This window comes from Carcharodon carcharias, chromosome 5 (genome assembly GCF_017639515.1).
Source record: "Carcharodon carcharias isolate sCarCar2 chromosome 5, sCarCar2.pri, whole genome shotgun sequence".
Lineage (NCBI taxonomy): Eukaryota > Metazoa > Chordata > Chondrichthyes > Lamniformes > Lamnidae > Carcharodon > Carcharodon carcharias.
In genome coordinates, this window is record NC_054471.1 from 18610774 (window position 1) to 18632436 (window position 21663).

At 42.6% G+C, this 21663-nt stretch overlaps 1 protein-coding gene across 1 annotated transcript in view; it reads left to right on the plus strand.

The window, feature by feature from the left end:
* The window catches only part of LOC121278118 (dynein heavy chain 8, axonemal-like), a 2067071-nt gene that overhangs the window by 1217521 nt on the left and 827887 nt on the right, over nucleotides 1–21663 (plus strand). Inside the window, 1 exon segment of the mRNA XM_041188205.1 lies at nucleotides 1116–1277. Coding sequence (XP_041044139.1) covers nucleotides 1116–1277 — 162 coding nt within the window.

Here is a 21663-nt window from a genome sequence, read left to right on the forward strand (position 1 = left end):
ATTTTGACTCAGCAACAGTGAAGGAAAAGTGATATAATTCCAAGTCAGGATTGGCACATAGTGGTGTTCCCATGCAGCTGTTGCACTTGTCCATCTCAATGATTGAGGTCATGGGTTTGGAAGGTGCTGTCAAGGAAAATTTGTAAGTTGCTACATTTTGTAGATGGCACACACTGCAAATTGTTGCCTAATGGCCAGAATCCAGCCTCTTTCCTTATCAGGATGTTAAATCATTCATCAGAAAAGAGACGCTCTACCATTTCTCTCACCACCCACCTCACCCATTCTAATCCCTCCCCTACAGGAGGGAGGCGGCTGCATAGTGGTATTGTCCCTGGACCAGCATTCCAGAAACCCAGGATTACTTGGGTTCAAATCCCACGAGATGGTGAAATTTGAATTCAATAAAATCTGGAATTGAAAGTCTGATGATGAGCACGAAACCATTGCCGATTGTCATTAAAATCTATCTGGTTCACTAATACCCTTTAGGGAAGAAAATCTGCTGTCCTTTGTCCCTACCTGGTCTGGCCTACATGTGACTCCAGATCCACAGCATTGTGGTTGACTCTTAAATGCCCTCTCAATGATGGCAATGCTCACATCCCACGAATGAATACAAAAATTCTAGACATTTGTTGAGTCGGAGTCTATTGTCTGAGCTTTAAAAAAGCAATATAAATAAGGTCAATTAAAGAGTGGGAGCTGGTTAGTTCAGTAGGCTAGATGGCTAGCATGTGGAATAATGTCAACAGCATGGGTTTTGATTCCTGTTCTGCCTCAGATAGATTTGGGACCTGCCTTCTCAACCTTTCCCTGAGAGTGGAAGGCAATAGTAAATCACCACTGCCAATAAAAAATAGTTCAGGAGGAAGCACTAGTAGACAATGAGCTAAGAACCAGCCTTTGGGCAGAGCACACATGAATCAATTATAATGTGTTTTGATTGGCTCAAAGATTTTAGAAAATATATCTAGAACATTTCTTCCAAACATATTTCTCATGAAAATATTGTTGAAAACGTTTAAGGGAAAAATATTTCACTTGTTATATGCTATCTATAACACTAGTGATAATGAATGTTTGCCACATTTCACAATCATTTTCTTTTGCAGTTGGATACCCCAGTGGTTGCAAAGGGCCCTGTGGAACTATGGTTAAGTGACTTACTGCGTGTGCAGCAAGCTTCTTTGCACACTGTGATTAAATTAGCATATTACAGCTTCAGTGAACCAGAGTTCCAGCTAATACCTTTCCTCTATGAGGCTCCTGGCCAGGTAAATCACTAAAGGTAGCTATGGTTTTGTTGTAATGATTCATGATTCTCCGTCATTATCAGGTTCTTGGATAGCTTGGGTTAGCTCTTACAGATGCAAAGGATATGCCAATTTAAAAAATATTTTAAAGTATTACTATCCCCAACTCTTCTGGCACAATTCTTATATTTCCTTCACTACAGAGGATACAAGTCAATTTTACCTTAAGAAATTTTAGAAAAGGAGAAAGTGTATAATTTCCATGAAGGCATGATACTTAATATGAAAGGAAAGTCAAGGAATAAGTAAGATAAGTAGAGATACCTTTTTTCAGTCAATGGAGTCAGGCCAGCTTTCGAAGACTCATTCTTCACAATCCCTGACAGGAGTTGTGAACCATGGTCTTGATCAGGGCCTTTTGAAAGGTTTGTTTAAAAGGTCTTACTCATACCTCCTCCATCCATCCCAGGCCACCTCCACGCTACCTAGTGTCCTAAGTCCAACCATCTTTTGTTGCTTCATCAATGACCTTCCATCCATCATAAGGTCAGAAGTGGGGATGTTCGCTGATGATTGCGCAATGTTCAGCACCATTTGTGACTCCTCAGATACTGAAGCAGTCCATGTCCAAATGCAGAAAGACCTGGACATTATCCAGGCTTGGGCTGACAAGTGGTAAGTAACATTCATGCCACATGAGTGCCAGGCAATGACCATCTCCAACAAGAGAGAATCCAACCATCGTCCCTTGGCATTCAATGGCATTACCATCACTGAATTCCCCACTATCAACACCCTGGGGGTTACCATTGATCATAAACTGAACTGGACTAGGCATATAAATACTGTGGCTACAAAGAGCAGGTCAGAGGCTAGCAATCCTGCAAAGAGTAACTCACCTCCTGACTCCCCAAAGTCTGTCCAAAGCATGGCACCACTTCCACAAACATTCATTCCCTCCACCACCAATGCATAGTGGCAGCAGTGTATACCAACTACAAGATGCACTGCAGGAATTGACCAAGACTCCTTAGACAGCCCCTTCCAAACCCACGACCACTACCATCTAGAAGGACAAGGGCAGCAGATAGATGGGAACACCACCACCTGGAAGTTCCCCTCCAAGTCACTCACCATCCTGACTTAGAAATATATCGCCGTTCTTCACTGTCACTGGGTCAAAATCCTGGAACTCCCTTCCTAACTGCACTGTGGGTGTACCTATTCCACATGGACTACAGCAGTTCAAGAGGGCAGCTCAGCACCACTTTCTCAAGGGCAACTAGGGATGGGGAATAAATGCTGGCCCAGCCAGCGAAGCCCACATCCCGTGAATAAGTAGAAAAAAATCTTCCCTACCACCTCCTTGCCCCCATGACCTCTCCATGCTTATTTAATGAACCAGATAATAACAATGGCATGTCTAGAGATGTCCATTCAGAGATCTGCTTTGAAAAAAACTGCTGCTCTTACAATCTTATAAAAATGTCAGTCAGGCACTGCCATTTATAGTTTCAATAACACAAGCTTCACCCCACTTCATACCTCTTACTCCAAATAAACGTACAAACATTGAGAAAACATCAAAAGAAGAATACCATTATAATCTCAAAGATGTGAATAAAACAAAGCAATCACTCCACTTAGCATCATAGAATCATAGAATGGCTACAGCTCAGAAGGAGACCATTTGGCCCCTTGTGTCTGTGCTCACTCTCTGAAGGAGCAATTCACCAAGTGCTACTTCCCTGCCTTTTGCCTGTCGACCTGTGTTTTTATTTCCTTTTCAGTTAATAATCCAATTCTCTTTTGAAAGCCTCAATTGACCTTGCCTCCACCATACTCTCAGATAATGCATTTCAGATCCTAACCATTCGCTGTGTGAAAAAGTTTTTCTCATGGTACCATTGCTTCTTTTGCCAATTACCTTAAATCTGGTTCTTGATCCTTCCACCAATTGGAACAGTTTCTCCCTATCTCATCTGTCCAGATCCTTCATGATTTTGAATACCTCTATCAAATCCCCTCTCAACCCTCTCTCTTCTCCAAGGAAAACAGTCTTAATGTCTCCAATCTATCTACGTAACTGAAGTTCCTCATCCCTGGAACCATTTTCGTGGATCTTTTCTGCACCCTCTCTAATGCCTTCACAGCCCTCATATAGTGTAATGCCCAGAATTTGATATGATACTCAAGTTGAGGCCGAACCAGTCTTATACAGCTTTGCATAATTTCCTTGCTTTTAATACTATGCCCCTGTTGTTAAAATCCAGGATGCTCTATCCTCTATTAACTGCTCTCTCAGGTTGTGCCACCACCTTCACACCTACACCCAGGTTTCTTTGCTCCTGCACCCTCTTTAGAATTGTACCCTTTATTTTATATTGTCTCTGTGCTCTTCCTACCGAAATTAATCACTTCATACTTATCTGCATTATATTTCATGTGCCATCCCAGTCCGCCAGCCTGTTTATGCCCTTAAGTTCTATACTATCCTATTCATGGTTCACAGTACTTTGATGTTCCAGAATATCTGCAAAGTTTGAAATTGTGCCCTGCACGTTAATGCCTAGAACATTAGTATATATCAGGAGCAGCAGGTGTCCTAACATCAATCCCTGGGGAACTCCGCTTTAAACCTATTCCTATTCCAAAATTCATCCATTAACCACTACTGTCTGTTTTCCTGTCACTCAGCCAATTTTGTATCCATGTTGCTACTATCCCTTTTATTCCATGAATTCTATCTTTGCTCACAAGCCTGAGGTGTGGCACTTTACCAAATGCCTTCTGGAATCCATATACACCACATCAACCACATCAGCCCTTTCTGCTACCTCATCAAAAAACTCCAGAAACTTAGTTAAACATGATTTGCCCTTAAAAATCTGTGCTGACTTTTCTTACTTAACCTGTATTTTTCCAAGTGACTATTAATTTTGTCCCGAATTATCATTTCTAAAAGATCCCCCGCCACTGAGGTCCAAGGTTAAACTGACTAGCTGTTGTTGTTGGGTTTATCTTGCACACTGTTTTGAACAAGGGTGTAGCATTGCCAATTCTCCAGTCCTCTGGCACCACTTCTAAGTCCAAGGAAGATTCTAAAATGATGGCCAGTGTCGACACAATTTCCAGTCTCACTTTCTTCAATATTTCAGGATGCATCTAAAATGGCCTTAATGGCTTATCAAATTTAAGTACAGACAGCCTATCCAATACCTTCTACTTATAAATTTCAAACATTTCAAGTGTCCGACCTACCTCATCTTTCATTGTGACATGGGAAGAGTCTTCTTCCTTAGTAAAGAAAGATTCAAAGTACTCATTTAATACCTCAGTCATACCATCTATTTATATGTTTAAATCCCCTTTTTGGTTCCTAATCAGCTCTCTTCTTACCATCGTTTTGCTATTTATATGCCGAGGGAAAACATTTTTGATTCCTTTTTACGCTAGCTGCCAGTTTCTTGTCATACTCTCATTTGCTTCTCTTATTTGCTTTTCAATTCCTGATGGGTTTGCTGGTGGGCTCCCAGGGGGGATCCTTCATTCAAAGGCATTCAGTATCTGATTGAGGTACCTGGGAAAGGGAGTCCTGCTGAGAGCCAACCCCTGCCATTGGTGTAGACTACCCTCCGCTCGCATCCCACACACTGTGACCCATTCCTGCCATCACTTACCTGCACCTGGGTCCTGCATCGTTAAGAGGCTTCAGGTGGGTGTAGTACAGCAGCAGCCTGTCACCAGCAGACAGGACCCATTCTCCCCGTTATGACCAATACAGTTGGTAAAGCGGAGTTATTTAAAAATCGCACATGGAAACTTTAAACAACTGTCATAACCTATAATCTTAAGTGGTATGTTTGAGATGTGACTCTAAATGCAGGAATCAGATCACCCGTTCTCAAGGTTTTACATTAAGCTAAAGGAAACATTTTATTAATTTATACAGGTTAAAATAAATATACACTTGGCTACAAATTACTACTATCATAACTTTTAACAAATACCCAAACTAATCTCCATTAAGGCAATATCAACCCATAGACTTAACCAAACACCAAGCAAAGCACTTTTACCTTACAAATTCAAAATGAGGTTCTTTCACTTTGGTTCTTGTGGAGCCAGCTTGCAGCTGCCTTTTGATCTCACATTGCCTCTGCTCTGCACACCCAAAAACTGTTGAAGTTATACCTACCAGCTCCATTGAATGTTAATTCTTATTGTAGCAACAACGTCTGGACTAAACCTCTCTAACAATAAAACACCTTTTATAGTACCAAGTTTATTAGTAATATAAACAGATGGCTTGGTAGCTGCTAGAAAGGCGTCAGTTTTCAGCCACTTCTTGAATGCTCTATTCAAAAAATGCAAATGCATGCTACCTCTCTTACATATCAAAACTAGTACCCATCAAAGCACCAAGACTAGCTGACTTAAATTTAATTAAGACACACCTGCAGACTAAACTTCTATTAAAAAAGAAAAATATTTTCCAAAATATTATATACATCAATAGCTTCATGACACCCTATCACCTCTGGGTCCTTGATTCTGGGGAAGGGCTATCGCTGCTCTGTTGAATGCCTGAGTGGCACAAGATGAAGCAGGACTTTAAAGATAAGCAACACAGGTGTCTTGCTGGTTCTATAACCAGTGACTGAGAACCCCAGTGTCTCCACAAGATTCTGCCCTCTATCCAATCCCAATGAAACAACCTCTCAGCATTCACCCTATCAAAATCCTTCAGAATATTGTAGATTTCAATGAGATCACTTCTCATTCTTCGAAACTCCAGAGAATATAAGCCCAATTAACTCAGCCCCTCATCAAAGAACAATCCCCTCATCCCAGTGACCAATTTAGTGAACCTTCACTGTATTGTCTCCAGCGCAAGTATATCCGTTCTTAAATGTGGAGAGAAAAACTGCTCTAAAGTAATCCAGATGCAGTCTCACCAAAAATCTGTACAACTATAGCAAGAGTTCTTTATTCTTATACTCCAATCCCCTTGCAGTAAACGGCAACATGCTATTTGCCTTCCTAATTGCTTGCTGCACCTGCATGCTAACTTTCACTGTTCCTTGTACCAGCACACCCAAGCCACTTTGAACATCAGCACTTATAATTTTCTCACCTTTTAAAAAATATTCTACTCTTTTATTCTTATTACTAAAGTGAATAAATTCACATTTCCCTATATTATACTCCATCTGCCATCTTGTTGCCTGCTCACCTAACATGTTTCCACATCTTTGCAGTCTCTCCGTGTCTTCCCAAAACTTAACTTTCCATCTAGTTTGTTATCATTAGCAAACTTAGATACGTTGTACAATGAAAATGGGCAAACAAATAATCTTTTTGTAAAGTAGCCTTTATGTAAGCGTGACTTTAAAATGTTAAAATTTTACATATTTTTGAAAATGATGTAGTTCAATCAAAAATTAGGGTCTTAAATCTAAAGAAAGGAAAGTATGAAAGTATGTGAGGCAAGTTAGCTATATGGATTAGGAAACTACGTTATGAGATATAAAGTTGGACAGGCAATGGCTAACTTTTAAAGAACTAATACATAGTTTACAGAAAAAATACACAAACATAATAAAGTAAAATAATACCAATAAATAATAATGTTTATAGTACATATTTCTGAGGCAAGATACTGGCTGGGTCTTGCTGGGAGTCTGATTGGAGCAGACCTGCGGAGACAGTTGGGAGCTGAGGAGAGCCAATAAATACAGACCAGGGATTCAAGTGAGGCCTACCTTGCTAGAAGTTGGAGCGGAGCGGAGTGGACCTGCAGGAGACAGTCGGGATCTGAGGAGAGCCTATAAATACAGACTTGGGATTCGAGTGAGGTCTACCTTGCTGGAAGTCGGAGCGGACCTGCGGGAGACAGTCGGGATCTGAGGAGCGCCTATAAATACACACCGGGGATTCGAGTGAGACCTGCCTTGCTGGGAGCTGGAGCGGAGTGAACCTGTGGGAGACAGTCAGGAGCTGAGGAGCGCGCTGTTTCACTCTTTCAGCAACTGTGATGCCACAGGAAGCTAGTAAGTTGATTGGCCGGTAAGTGCTCAGTCTAAGGGACAGTGTACGAGAAACTAGCTTAGGACAGGCAAGTTCAGGTAGATCTATAAATAAAAAGATCTAAAACTTCAAAATAATAAATCAAAATTTGAAAACTTTTAAATTAAAATAAAACAATAAAGATAAAAACAGCAATAAAAATAAAGTAATTTAAACAAACATCTAAAACACATACCTTATAGTTAAGAAGCATATAACCTTTAGTTTCAGTGGTACAAGCATTCAATAAACACAGTAGATTGTAGCAGAATAGGAAGAAAGTAATTAAAGTAAATTAACTAAATATCGTAAGTTAGAGACAGGTGTTATGTTGCAGCAGTGGGACGTGGGAGCTTTTGGACGCCAAGGTGATCCATTACAAACATGATGGTGAAAGTGTAAGCAGCTTGAGGAATTCCGGATCAGAATTATTGATCTGGAAGCCAAAATGCAGACATTGCGCAACATAAGGAACGGGTACATTGTTCCAGAAGACAGTCACAACTCTTATAAGAGGGTCACCTGTTTTGGTCAGCAGTAAGGGACAGGAGGATGTGACTGTCAGTGAGGCAGGTACTGGGACCAAGCAGACAGTAGTGGAGGAGCCTCAGACATTGCAATCGTCAAACAGGTTTGAGGTGCTCACAACCTGGGCCCAACCATCTTCAACTGCTTGATCAATGACCTTTCTTCCATCATAAGGTCAGAATTGGGGATGTTCACTGATGATTGCAGAATGCTCAGCACCATTCGCAACTCCTTAGATACCGAAGCAGTCTATGACCAAATGCAACAAGACCTGGACAATATCCAAGCTGGGGCTGACAAGTGGCAAGTAACATTCGCACCACACAAGTGTCAGGCAATGACCATCTCCAGCAAGAGAGAATCCAACCATCGCCCCTTGATACTCAATAACATTACCATCACTGAAGCCCCCACTATCAACATCCTGGGGGTTACCATCAACCAGAAACTGAACTGGACTAGCCGTATAAATACTATGGCTACAAGAACAGGTCAGGGGCTAGGAATAGTGTGACGAGTAACCCACCTCCTGACTCCCCAGAGCCTGTCCACCATCTACAAGGTACCAGTCAGGAGTGTGATGGAATGCTCCCAACTTGCCTGGATGAATGCAGCTTCCACAACACTCAAGAAGCTTGACACCATCCAGGACAAAGCAGCCCGCTTGATTGGCACCACTTCCACAAACATTCACTCCCTCCACCACCGACACACAGACGCAGCAGTGTGTACCTTTTACAAGATGCACTGCAGGAATTCACCAAGGCTCCTTCGATAGCACCTTCCAAACACACGACCACTACCATCTAGAAGGACAAGGGCAGCAGTTAGTTGCGAACACCACCACCTAGAAGTTCCTCTCCAAGTCACTCACCATCCTGACTTGGAAACTATATCACCTTTCCTTCACTGTTGCTGGGCCAAAATCCTGGAACTCCCTTCCTAACAGCACTGAGAATGTACCCACACCACATGGATTGCAGCAGTTCAAGAAGGCAGCTCACCACCACTTTCTCATGGGCAACTAGGGATGGGCAATAAATTGTGGCCCAGCCAGTGAAGCCCACATCCCATGAATGAACTCTTTAATGGACCTGTCCAACCATGCTCTTTAATGGATTCCCATCCCTCTCTCTTCTCTATTTAATGGGCTCTCACCTCTCTCCACACTCTTTAATGGACTCTTTCCTCTCTCACCACACTTTTTAATGGACTCAAACCTCTCTCTCTTCTCTTTTTAATGGACTCTCACCTCTCTCCTCACATTTTTTAATGCACTCTCACCTCCCTCTCTGTGTTCTTTGATGAATTCTCGCTTCTCTCTCTCTCTCTCTGCTCTTTAATCCTCTTTCCACGTTCTTAAAATTAATCTTTCTATCCTTCTATTTATATGCTCGCTTGTGCATGGGGATTACTACCTTTCAGGTCCTGCTTGCAAATTTCCTATGTAGCTCCCTAAATCCTGAACCCCTCTTTCTGCTTATGTCATTCACACTGATGTGGACCATGATTACTGGCTGTTTACCCTCCTCCCTCAGGTGCTCTGCAGCCTTTCAGTGACATCCTTTTCCCTGGCACTGGGAATATAATACATAGGAGCAGGAGTAGGTCATTCAGCCTATCGAGCCTGCTCTTCCATTTGATCATGGCTTATCATCTACCTCAATGCCACTTTCCTGTGCTATCCCATATCTCTTGACGTCATTAGTATCCAGAAATCTATCAATTTCTGTCTTCAACATGCTCAATGATTGAGCTTCCACAGCCCTCTGGGCTAGAGAATTCGAAAGATTCACCACCCTCTGAGTGAAGAAATTTCTCCTCATCTCAGCCCTAAATGGCCTACCCCACATTCTGAGACTGTGCCCTTTGGTTCTAGACTCACCAGCCAGGGAAAACATCCTACCTATATCTACCTTGTCATGGCCGGAAAGAATTTTGTAATGAAATCACCTCTCATTTTTCATAACTCTAGAGAATACAAGGCCAACTTCTTCAATCTCTCCTCATAAAATAATCCTGCCATCCTAGGGATTAGCCTGATGAACCTCTATTGCAGTCCCTCCATGACAAGCATATCCTTCCTTAGATAAGGAGACTTAAACTGTACACAATTCTCCAGATGCAGTCTCACCAAAGCTCGATACAACTGCAACAAGACATCTTTCCTCCTGTACTCAAATTCCCATTTGATGAAGGCCAACATACCATTTGCCTTCCTAATTGCTTGCTGCACCTGCATGCTAGTTTTCAGTGATGCATAAACAAGGACACCCAGTCCAGTTGGACATCAAAGCTTCCCAATATTTCACCATTTAAGAAATTTCTGTTTTTCCAACTGAAGAGAATAACTTCATACTTATTCACGTATATTCTATCTACCATGTTCTTGCTCATTCACTGATAGTGTCGAAGTCCCCTTGAAGTCTCCTTGCATTCTCCTCACAACTTACATACTCACCTAGTTATATGTCATTAGCAAGTTTTGAAATATTACAATTGGCCCCCAAATCCAAATCATTTATATAGATTGTGAACAAGCATTCATCCTTGATTTACCCCTCTAGTAACAGCCTGCCATTCTGAGAATGACCTGTTTATTCCTACTCTCTTTCTTTCAGTTAACCAATTCTCAATCCAGACCAGTATATTATCCCCAATCCCATGTGCCCTAATTTTGTTTACTGACCTCCTGTGCAGGACCTTATCAAAAGCCTTCTAAAAATCCAAATACACCACATCCACTGATTTTCCTTCATCTATGCTACAGGTAACATCCTCAAAAAACACCAACAGGCTTGTGAAACATGTTTTCCCTTTCATAAATCCACGTTGATTCTGCCCAGTCATATAATGATTTTCCAATTGCCTAGTTATCATCTTCTTGATAAGAGATTCTGACATTTTCCCTACTGCTGTCATCAAACTAACAGGTCTGTAGTTCTCTATTTTCTCTTTTCCCCCCTCCTTCATAAATAATGGGGTTACATCTGTCCAGCCAGCAGGAACCTTTCCAGAATCTATCGAATTTTGAAAGATAACCAGTAATGCACACACTTTCACTATAGCCACCTCTTTCAACACAGTGAGATGCAATTCATGTAGTCCAGGAGATTTAGCAACCTTCAATCCAATTAATTTTTGAGTACCACCTCTTTATTACTACTAATTTTTTTCAGTTCCTTATTTTCACAAGCCCTTTGGTTCCCAAATATATCTAGGAGATTTTCTGTATCTTCCTACATGAAAATAGACACAAAGAGTGGAGTCTTCCCAGATTTGTAGTACGTATGGTAGCAGGTAGGATAAACAATGTTTACCTGTTGGCCACAATGGCTTCTCACACTATCATCTAAATCACGTTGCATTAATTATGCATTCCCGGGACATACGTCGTTTCGATGGTGGGCGGGCTCTCAGTCGCCCGCCACACCATCACCTCACTGGTTCATCATGCTGGGCGCCATATTTAAAGTGCAGCCACAGGCACACCTCTCAGTGCTTCTAGCCCACAACTGCTGCATGGAAGACATGCCCCCGAAAGGGAAAACGACTGCAGCCCCCATGTTCAATGTCGCATCCCTTGAGTGTCTGTCGAATGCAGTCCACCGTGATGTCCTCTACCCCCACTCTGGTCATAGGATGAGCAACAACATCACCAGTCTGCCTTGGGAGGTAATGGTAGCAATGGTCAGTGCCAACGCCCTGCAAAAGAGACAGCCACCCAATGCCTCAAGAGGATGTACGGTCTCATCCATTCTGCCAGGGTAAGTCACTCTTCTCATCACTCTCAACTCACACACTCACAAACCCATCATACACCCTCAGGGATCTCACACCTCAAGGCACAACATTACTAACGTGTACACACACCCTCTTATCTCCATCAGACTAACATCGTCTCGAGCTCGCATCCTCATCCCGTTCATCATTCCGCTCACCACACAAACATTCCATGCAGTGCCATGGGTCCTGCTTACACCCTTTCCATCTGTTTTCATGCAAGAGAAGCCTGCTCACATCAGCAAAGAGAGGTCCCAGACCAGGGGCAGAGTGGTCCACAATAGGCCCCTCATTCACTTTGAGGAGTGTGCCATTGCACTGACTGGTGAGGACATGGACCTTGTCTGCAGTGATGATGAGGTCAGTGTTGGACACCCTCGTGAGGATCCTGCACCACATCATCCCTCCTTCAATGCAAATGTGAATGCTCTCTCTCCTGCTTTTGACCCTGCTGTCATGCACTAATCATCTCTACTTTGGTTCACAGGGTGCTCTGCCAAGTGACTGACACCCTCAGCCAGCCCGTCCCTCAGTGCCATCCAGGTTCTCACCTCCAGCCAAGAGGACATCTCCTCCATTGAAGAGCTGGAAATCAACTGCCTGAAGACCCATCACAGCGCTTATGCACACCCTCCACCAGCACAGGGATATACACCTTGGTGGGACCAGAGCTAGAACAGGCTCGTGTTCACAATCTGGTGGACACCATACGGACACACGTCGCAGCAAGAGGAGACAAGTGTGGCCGAGATCCCCAGCGCTCAGATGACTTCTGGGGAAGAGGCATCTGTAAGCTCCATGTCTGATGACAAACCTCTGGATTTGGCCTTACAACTCATCGAGAAGTGTCAGCAGAAGATGGGGGAAGCCCTCAACAGAGTGGCTCGCAAATTGGAGGAAGGCATCTGCCTGCTCTCTGATAAAGTGGTGTCCACATGTACACTTAGGGAGGCCCCCATGGGAAGGATGGCAGACACCATTGAGATCCTGGTCCAGCAGAAGATGGAGATGTGTACAGACCTGCACTCCATCACGGGAGCTATGGGTAAATTCCTGCAGTGTTAATGCAAGAGGGAAACGGGGCACCTCAACATCCCCCCAGATGCTCCTTCCCCTCAAGGAGTCAGGCCAGGGCTCCTAGACACCAGAAGGGAGGAGGAGCAGCATCTGGACACCCCTAGGTCATCCACTCAGTAATCTCAGAGGCTGTCCTCTCCCTCCGTCCCCTTTGCCTGTGAACCCCTCACCTTGTCATCTCTCACTGCAGAGGGAGCAGTTGGTCAATGAGTGATGCTGGAGGGAGAAGTGTGTGTGTGGTAGGCCGTGTCAGAGCCTTGTGCAGCACTCTGCCGTACACATGAATCCTTCCCGTATCACACTCACCTCAATGTACTCGGCATTTTCAATGCTGCCTGCTGGGGTTCGCATTCAGTTGTCCATCTGAGCTGAACTGCATCTTCACCCATCCACTGATCACATTCCCATGCAGCACCTGATCTCGCCTACTTCCTTTCCCCATCACTGTTGAAACCCCCCGGGATCATCTTCCACCTCCCCTCCATGATCTACCAGCTGCAACCCTTTTCTTTCAAGGTTGTCCAGGTGAACGTGCCTGTCCCCTTCCTTCCCGAAAATCCCACCCCCATCCATGTTAACCTCCCTGACCTCCTCCTTCCCACCTCCAGAGTCCGTGTCTGCCTCCGTGTCCCCACTTGCCACACTCACCGCCCCTTCTACCACTGCCTACCACCCTACTACCTCGCTCTGTCCCCAGTCATTTTCACCATTTCCTCGTACCACACTCACCCTCAGTTTGCTCCCCAGGAGGCAATAATGGACACATCAGAGATCTCCCTTGCACATTGCCCCCTCAGGACCCCTTCCCTCCTTGGAACCCCTTCACCCCTTGGAACCACTTCACCCTGGACTCCACCCGCAACTTAGTCCTTCCCTCCGCTCCCAGCTCCCCCACCCCTGCTTAGTCCTTCCCCCTTCCTGACTCCTTCAGACACCTTTAATTCTTCTGCCACCCTTAGTCTTTGCCCCCTCCCGACTCTTTCCCCCAGACTTACTTCTTCCTCCAGCCTTACTTCTTCCTACAGCCTCGCTCCTTCCCCCTTCATGATTCCTTCCTCCAACCTTATTTCTTCCTCCCCCTTCACTCTCCATCTCTCTGCACTCCTTCCACCCCCAGACTCCCTCCCCTCTCTGCACTCCTTTCTCCACCCTTTCTCCCTCCCTTCTCCACTATCCTTCCTCCCCCACAGACTACCTCCCCTCTCGGCACTCCTTCTTCCCCCTCGACTCTCTCCCCCCCTCCAATCTCCTTCCCCTACATCTTCCACTCCACTTAAACCTACCTCCCCAGTTGCCACCTTCTTCCCCTTACCCCTTCCATCCCCTGTACTCCCTCCCCCTCCCAACCTCCACCTGACACCTTTGCTCTCCCCCTCCCAACCTTACTCCCCGACACCTTTGTTTACCCCACTCCCAACTTCACCCCGCCCACCAACACCTCTTCCTGTCCCAGTCGAACCTAGACCATCGTCTCCCACTCCCCGGTACATCTTTCTCTCCCAAACACAGCTGGAACTTCCTCTCCACCCTTTCGACTATTATCCATTGTGAACAGACTCTCAACGGTGACTTTCCAACTTCCGTGAGCAGCTTCACAGCAGAGCCATGTCCATTAGAATCCACCCAGCATGCCATGGACATTCCTCTAGTATGCCATTGCCGCCAGGCTCCAGCATCATCTGCTCCTTGGATGTCTGTGATGTGAGCAAGGCCCTGGCAGTAAGTCCCAACTTCTGCAAGTCACACAGGTCAAGATGTGCTCTGCACCGGCATGTTTTCCTGCCAACGTGGGTGGATGATCCAGCGTGGGGCGGTTGATTCCAGTGGGTTGGGTTTATAATGAAATGCAGATGCATTACTATGAGGTCCCTGATGTCCAACGGCAGTAAATGCGGCCCCTACACCCCCCATCCCCATCAACGAGCTGAGCGGATGATCGCAAACTAGTTTCACAACATCAGGAAACTGATTTTTGTCCTTCTCACCCTATTTCAGGACATGCTGCTGAACACACCTGACATCAATGGGCACGAAAATTCCGCCCAAAGCAATTGTTTAGTTTCTCCACCATTTCTCTATTCTCCACTATAAATCCTCCTGTCTCTGCCTGTGATGGACCCACTGTTATGACATGGCAGATGATGTGTGCCAAGCGAGTCAAATCCACAAGGAAAACTTGATCATGCAGTCACAACGATTTTGCAATTTGAAGTTATTTCAAGATGCTGCCCTGAATTCAGTGGTAACAAGTCCACCAAGACTTCAGAGATTTTTAGGAAACTAAATTAAACATTTATTAACAAAAGAAAAGATTTCAAGCACATGCATAGATCCTCAAATTACTACAATAATAACTCCTAAAACCCTTAATTAACCTGGCTTCCAGTTACACCATTGTTAAGGCTACTGAAAAAAAATAGATGTAAAGAGATCCAGGCAAGTCAACACAATACCCTGGAAAGTAGAATTCAAAGTGGCTTTTCCCAGCTTTGGTTTCTATAGACAGCAGCTTAATGCACAAATACTGGAGGCTTTTCACACTTCTGGTAGATCTTACAATGCCTTCCTAACACATAACCTCAATCTCCTTTATACATGTTTCTCCCTTTTAATGTAAATCCCATTGTTCCCATACATCTTTGGTACTTTTCTCATAATATAAATCTATTCATGGTGCTAATATTGTCAATAACCTTTGGGAAAAATAACCACACTGCTTGGCCTAGCATCTCTAGCTAGGTGCAACATCATACCATTCAAACTACCCTGATTTATCTAAAAATACAAATCCTCCTCACCTTACATTCTAAAACTTCAGCCATGTTTATCTATTTAGCATTTCAAACCTAACTTCTTTTGATGAGTCAAACCCTCCAGACCAGATGTCTCCAACTCAATTAAACCATTGCACCCCAACCCCCCCACCCCCACTCACACATAAACTATCCAAACCCCACTATTAACCTACTTTTACAATAAATAACAATAATATTATGTGAATTGTTATACTTTCATGACATCCACATTTGTCCTTGCTAATCTTTTCCTTCTCACATACCTAAGGAAGCTTTTATAGCCTTCATGTTTCTCGCTAGGTTGCATTCATATTTTCTTTTCCCTTTCTTTATCAGTTTCTTGGGCTCCTTTTCTGGATTCTAAATTGACCCCAATCAGCGGGCTTACCACTTCCTCTGGCAACTTTATGAACCACTTCCTTTGATTAATTCTTAATCGAATCCTTAACTTCTTTTGTTAGCCACAGTTGATTCACCTTTCCTGTTGGGCTTTTGTGTCTTAGAGGAATGTATATTTGTTGTAGACTATGTAATGCTTCTTTAAATACTAGGCATTGGTTTTCTACTGCCAATTTTTTTAGTGTACTCTCCAAGTCCACCACAGCCAACTTGACCATCATACCTTCGTAGTTTCCTTTGTTCAGATTTAAGACATTTGTTTCAGAATGAACTATATCACCTTCAAACTTAATATAAAATTATATCATACTATGGTCATTGTTTCCTAAAGCTTCCTTTTCAGCAAGGTTATTATTAATTCTTTTCTCATTACATAATACTAAATTTCACATAGCCTGATGTCTAGTTGGTTGTTCAACATACTGCTCCAGAAACTCATCTCGTACACACTCCAGGAATTCATCCTCCACAGTACGAGTGCTAATTAGGTTTACCCACTCTAAATGCAAATTTAAGTCACCCATCTCCCATGTTACATGCAGCTCTAATTTTCTGAATTATACTGTGCCCAATGTTACAACTACAATTTGGTGGCCTATAAATACCTCCCGCCTATGTTTACTGCCCCTTGCTGTTTCATAGCTCCACCCAATGAGATTCTATGTCTTGATCCTTCAATCTAAGATCTTATTTCACTAATATATTGATCTCATCCCTTATTAACAGCACTAAGCTACCTCCTTTACCTTTTGAATGTCTTTCCTAAATGCCAAATATCCTTGGATATTCAGTTCCCAATCTTGGTCACACTGTAGCCATATCGAGATCATGGCAATTAAATCATATCCTTTGTCTTTATTTGTGCCTTCAAATGATCTATTGTATTACAAATGCTGCATGCATGAAGATTGAGTGCCCTTAACTTTATATTTTTATCATTGTTACGCATTCTGATCCTGTTTGAAGCTTGACTTCACTTCATTTGCTTTCTAATTTTGCTTACTAGTTTTCTACTTCCTGTTAACAGCTTTGCTTCCCTCCAATCTGAGCTCCCTCTCAGGTTCCCACCCCCCTGCCAATCTAGTTTCAACCCTTCCAAACATAACCAACAAATCTCCCCGAGTGGATATTAGTCCCTGTCCTTCTAAAGTGCAACCCGCCCATCTTGTACAGGTCTCACCAGCCCCAGAATATTTGGTCAAATAAATTAGGAGCAGGCCACTCAGCCCCTCAGTCACTGTTCTGCCATTCAACAAGATCATGGCTGATCTGATTGTAACCTCAACTCCACTTTGCCACCTACCCCCAGTAGCCTTTGACCCCCTTGCTTATCATAAATCTATCTAGCTTTGCCTTAAAAATATTCAAAGACTCTGCTTCCACTGCCTTTTGAGAAAGATAATTCCAAAGACTTGCAACCCTCAGAGAAAAAAGCTCATTTCTGTATTAAATGAGCAACACCTTATTTTTAAACTTTGACCCCTACTCCCTCTCCCACAAGAGGAAACATCATTTCCACATCCACCCATTAAAGACCCCTCAGAATCTTATTTGTTTCAATCAAATCTCCTTTAATTCTTCTAAACTACAGCAGATACAAGCTTACCTGCCCAACCTTTCTTCATAAGACAACGATTCCATTCCAGGTATTAGTCTTGTGAACCTTCTCTGAACTGCCTCCAATGTATCTCCATCTTTCCTTAAATAAGGAGACCAATATTGTGCACAGTATTCCAGATGTGGTCTCACCAATGGCCTTTATAATTGAAGCATAACCTTTCTACTCTTGTATCCAATTCCCCTCACAATAAGCAATGACATTCTATTAGCTTTCCTAATTACTTGCTGTACCTGCATACTAACCTTTTATGATACATGCACAAGGACACCCAGATCCCTCTGCATCTCAGAGCTCTTCAATCTCTCACCATTTAGATAATATGCTTCATTTTTTCTTTTTCCTGACAAAATAGATAGTTTCACATTTTCCCACATTATACTCCATTTGCCAAATCTTTGCTTCCTCAATTAACCTATCTAAATCCCTTTGTAGGTTCCTTATGTCCTCATAACAACTTATTTTTCTACTTATCCTTGTATCCTCAGCAAATTTGGCAACCATACTTTACGTCTCTTCATCTATGTCATTCATATAAATTGAAAAAAGTTGAAACCCTAGCACTGATGTGAGAAATGGGGGTTATTTTTTAAAAATATTTGAGGACTATTATGTTATTCTGTAAAGAAGGGGTGTGTGTGTGTCCATGTGTGTATAAATGATTCAATTAAGCTAGACAGAGTTTAATAGAAGACAGGTTGTCTGGAAGGGGCTTTAAAACATTAAAAGATAGAAGCATTAGATTTGAGGTACAAATGAATAAGTTGGATCTAACATCTGCATTTTTAGATAAGTTGAGACTTTGTTTGGATATCAAATGGATGTCAGAGGTACCAAGAAACATGTTTGCATCTTGCAAGAGTTCCATAGGAGTTCTATAGTAGAAGAGGGCATATTATATTTTATTGACCTGAACGCAAAGACAAAGTAGAAACCTAAAAGATGTATTTTATTTGGAAGGATTTAAGTTTCAAAGAGGTGTGAGAACAATGGAACATGAGATGAAAGAGTAAAAAAAAAGGTATTTAGAGTTACTGTGGAGAGCTAAGAGGGTGAGCTGAACTGGGAAATGTTAGCTGTAGTTCCAGGTTGGGAGAAGATGCAGTTTGAGTCAGCCATCCAGTCTAGCCAGAGAAGTCTTGGGCAGCAACAAACAGTCTTGTTCTGAAGCCTTGGATTTCCACAGCAGAGTGCAAGAGAGAGGTCATGTGGTATGCCTTCATTAAAGCTACAACAGTTTGCCTTGGGTTTTTGGATTTTTATAATCATAGATTTTATATGTTAGATTAGATTTTATAGATTTTTATAGTTAAACATCCATAAGGGTGTGTTGCCTGGAAGGTATTTACTGGTGGGTCTCACCAAATAGAGTGGCTTTTGGAGGGAATATGTTGCAACTATAATTTTGTGTGCTTAAGTTTTATCTTATTCTTGTTAATAAAACATGTATTTTTAATTTTTAAAATCCCAAAAGTGTTACTGGACTCTTGTTGCTGAGATCAGTATGTCTTTTCTCACTTTCCAGAATACAAAAACAAAGGAAGCCAAATTTCCCTCTGGGACTTGGTTTGCACAGCAATTAACATCAGCTGTGATCATAACACTGTTTGCTCTGGCACATCACTCATTGCATCTTTCCAACCAGAAAATGACCCATTTTGCCTACTCTCTTTTTCCTGTTAGCTAGCCAATTTTCTATCCATGTCAATATGTTACCCCCTACACCATGAGCTTTTATTTTTCACAATAACCTTCAATATGGCACCTTATCAAATGCCTACTGGAAATCTAAGTACAGTAAAACCACTGACTCCCTTTTATCCACAGCACAAATTATTTCTTCTCACCTTGAATTTCTCTAAGGGCCCTGCTATAATGTCTTTAAAATAGCTTCTAACATTTTCTCTATGACAGATGTTAAGCTAACTGGTCTCATTGCCTCAGAAACCTGATGCCCTCCTTCCTATACTATCTTCTAGCCACTCGTTCAATCGTTAAATCCTTCCATTCTTATGCTCACTAACAAATAGCCAGGGGTATAGTGCTGCCGGATCACACTGGAGCACTGCTCCAGCACATTTTATTTGAAGGCATTTATGGCTAGTTCTGTAATCCACCACTCCGCATCCCTGCATGATTAATAGGGACCATAACAAGCGGTTACCAATGCTGCCTGCAGCATTTAGACATCTATCCTTAACTCAAAGAGCTCTTGGGTCAACGAACCGGTCTAAATCCAGACTTGCTTTGCTGACAATACAAAATATGCATTGATATAAACTTCCGGAGGTCAGCTGTGAATTTTAAAACTAACATGAGAACAGTACTGGGTGGAGAGGGAGGGGAGTGAAAAATGCAAGTGGTGAAATCTCTATTCAAATCATCGCTGAAACTTCAGAGTAAATAAAAATATTTTTAAATTGTACTTCGTAATAAACAAGTCTGAGGTTTAACAAGAACCATGTGTTATGACACAGCAGTTTGCAAAGGCTGTTATTTAAAACCCCAGAGGGAAACATTTAACAGCTGTCATAACTTATATTTTCAATTGGAATGTTTTGAGTTGCAGCTTTAAATTCAAGAATAAGACCACTAGTTCTCGAGAGGTTTTTATATCAAACTATATGAGACATTTATTAATTTACAACAAATTAAACACATACGCATGACTACAAATTACTACTATCATAACTTTTAACAAATTCCCAAACTAACCTCCATTAAGACAATAACCAATAGACTTAACCAGACATCAGGCAAAGGATTTTCACCTTACAAATTCAAAATGAGGTTCCTTTCAATTTTGTTCCTTAGCAGTTGTAGGCTTACAGGCTTTGATTTAATATGTTTCTAACTTGCACACACTAAACTGCTTTCTGTTATACCCATCCTTTCTCCTTGAATGTAAACTTTCATTGTGTCACCAGGCTCTTTGAACCCCTATCATGGTACCAATTTTATTAGTAATATAAACATTACTTGGTGTCTCCCAGCTAGGTGCAAGATTTCAGAGTCGTATAACCTCGTCTGGGATGATAACAATGTCAATTGGGTTATTTTTAAATACGACAGACACCCACTTCTGAATGCTGTATAAAAACAAAATGTAAATGTACCCTCTACCTCTGTTTACATCTCAAAACTACTATACATCAAAGCACCAATTAAGAGAAACACAGACAAACACACAGACTAAACCTCTATTTTGAAAAAATTTTTTTCCAGAAACATTATATACATCAATATCTCTTCCCGACATGAGCATAGAAAAAATCAAGCTTGTTATTATCTACATTCAGATTTCTTAGTTCTCACTCAAAATTTTCTTTTTTCTAAATTCATCCATGGGATGTGGGCTTCGCTGGCTGGGCCAACATTTATTGCCCATTCCTAATTGCCCTTGAGAAGGTGGTGGTGAGCTGCCTTCTTGAACCACTGCAGTCTATGTGGTGTAGGTACACCCAGAGTGCTGTTATGAAAGGAGTTCCAGGATTTGACCCAGCGACAGTGAAGGAACAGCAGTGTATTTCCAAGTCAGGATGGTGAGTGACTTGGAGAGGAACCTCCAAGTGGTGGTGTTTCCATCTATCTGCTGCCCTCGTCCTTCTACATGGTAGTGGTCATGGGTTTAGAAGGTGCTGTCTATAGGGCCTTGATGAATTCCTGCAGTGCATCTTGTAGATTGTACACACTGCCGCCACTGTGCGGTGGTGGAGGGAGTGAATGTTTGTGGATGTGGTGCCAATCAAGTGGACTGCTCTGTCCTGGACTGTGTCCGGCTTCTTCAGTGTTCTGGGGGTGCATTTATCCAGGAGTGGGGACTATTCCATCACACTCCTGACTTGTGCCTTGTAGATGATGGACAGGCTTTGGGGAGTCAGGAGGTGAGTTGCTTGTTGCACAATTCCTAGCCTCTGACCTGCTTTTGTATACAAGGTATCTATATGGCTAGTCCAGTTCAGTTTCTGGTCAATGGTAACCTCCTGGATATTGATAGTGGGGGATCAGTGATGTTAATTTCATTAAGCATCAAGGGGTGATGGTTAGATTCTCTCTTCTTGGAGATGGTCATTGCCTCAGACTTGTGTGGCGCGAATGTTACTTGCCACTTGTCAGCCCAGCCTGGATATTATCCAGG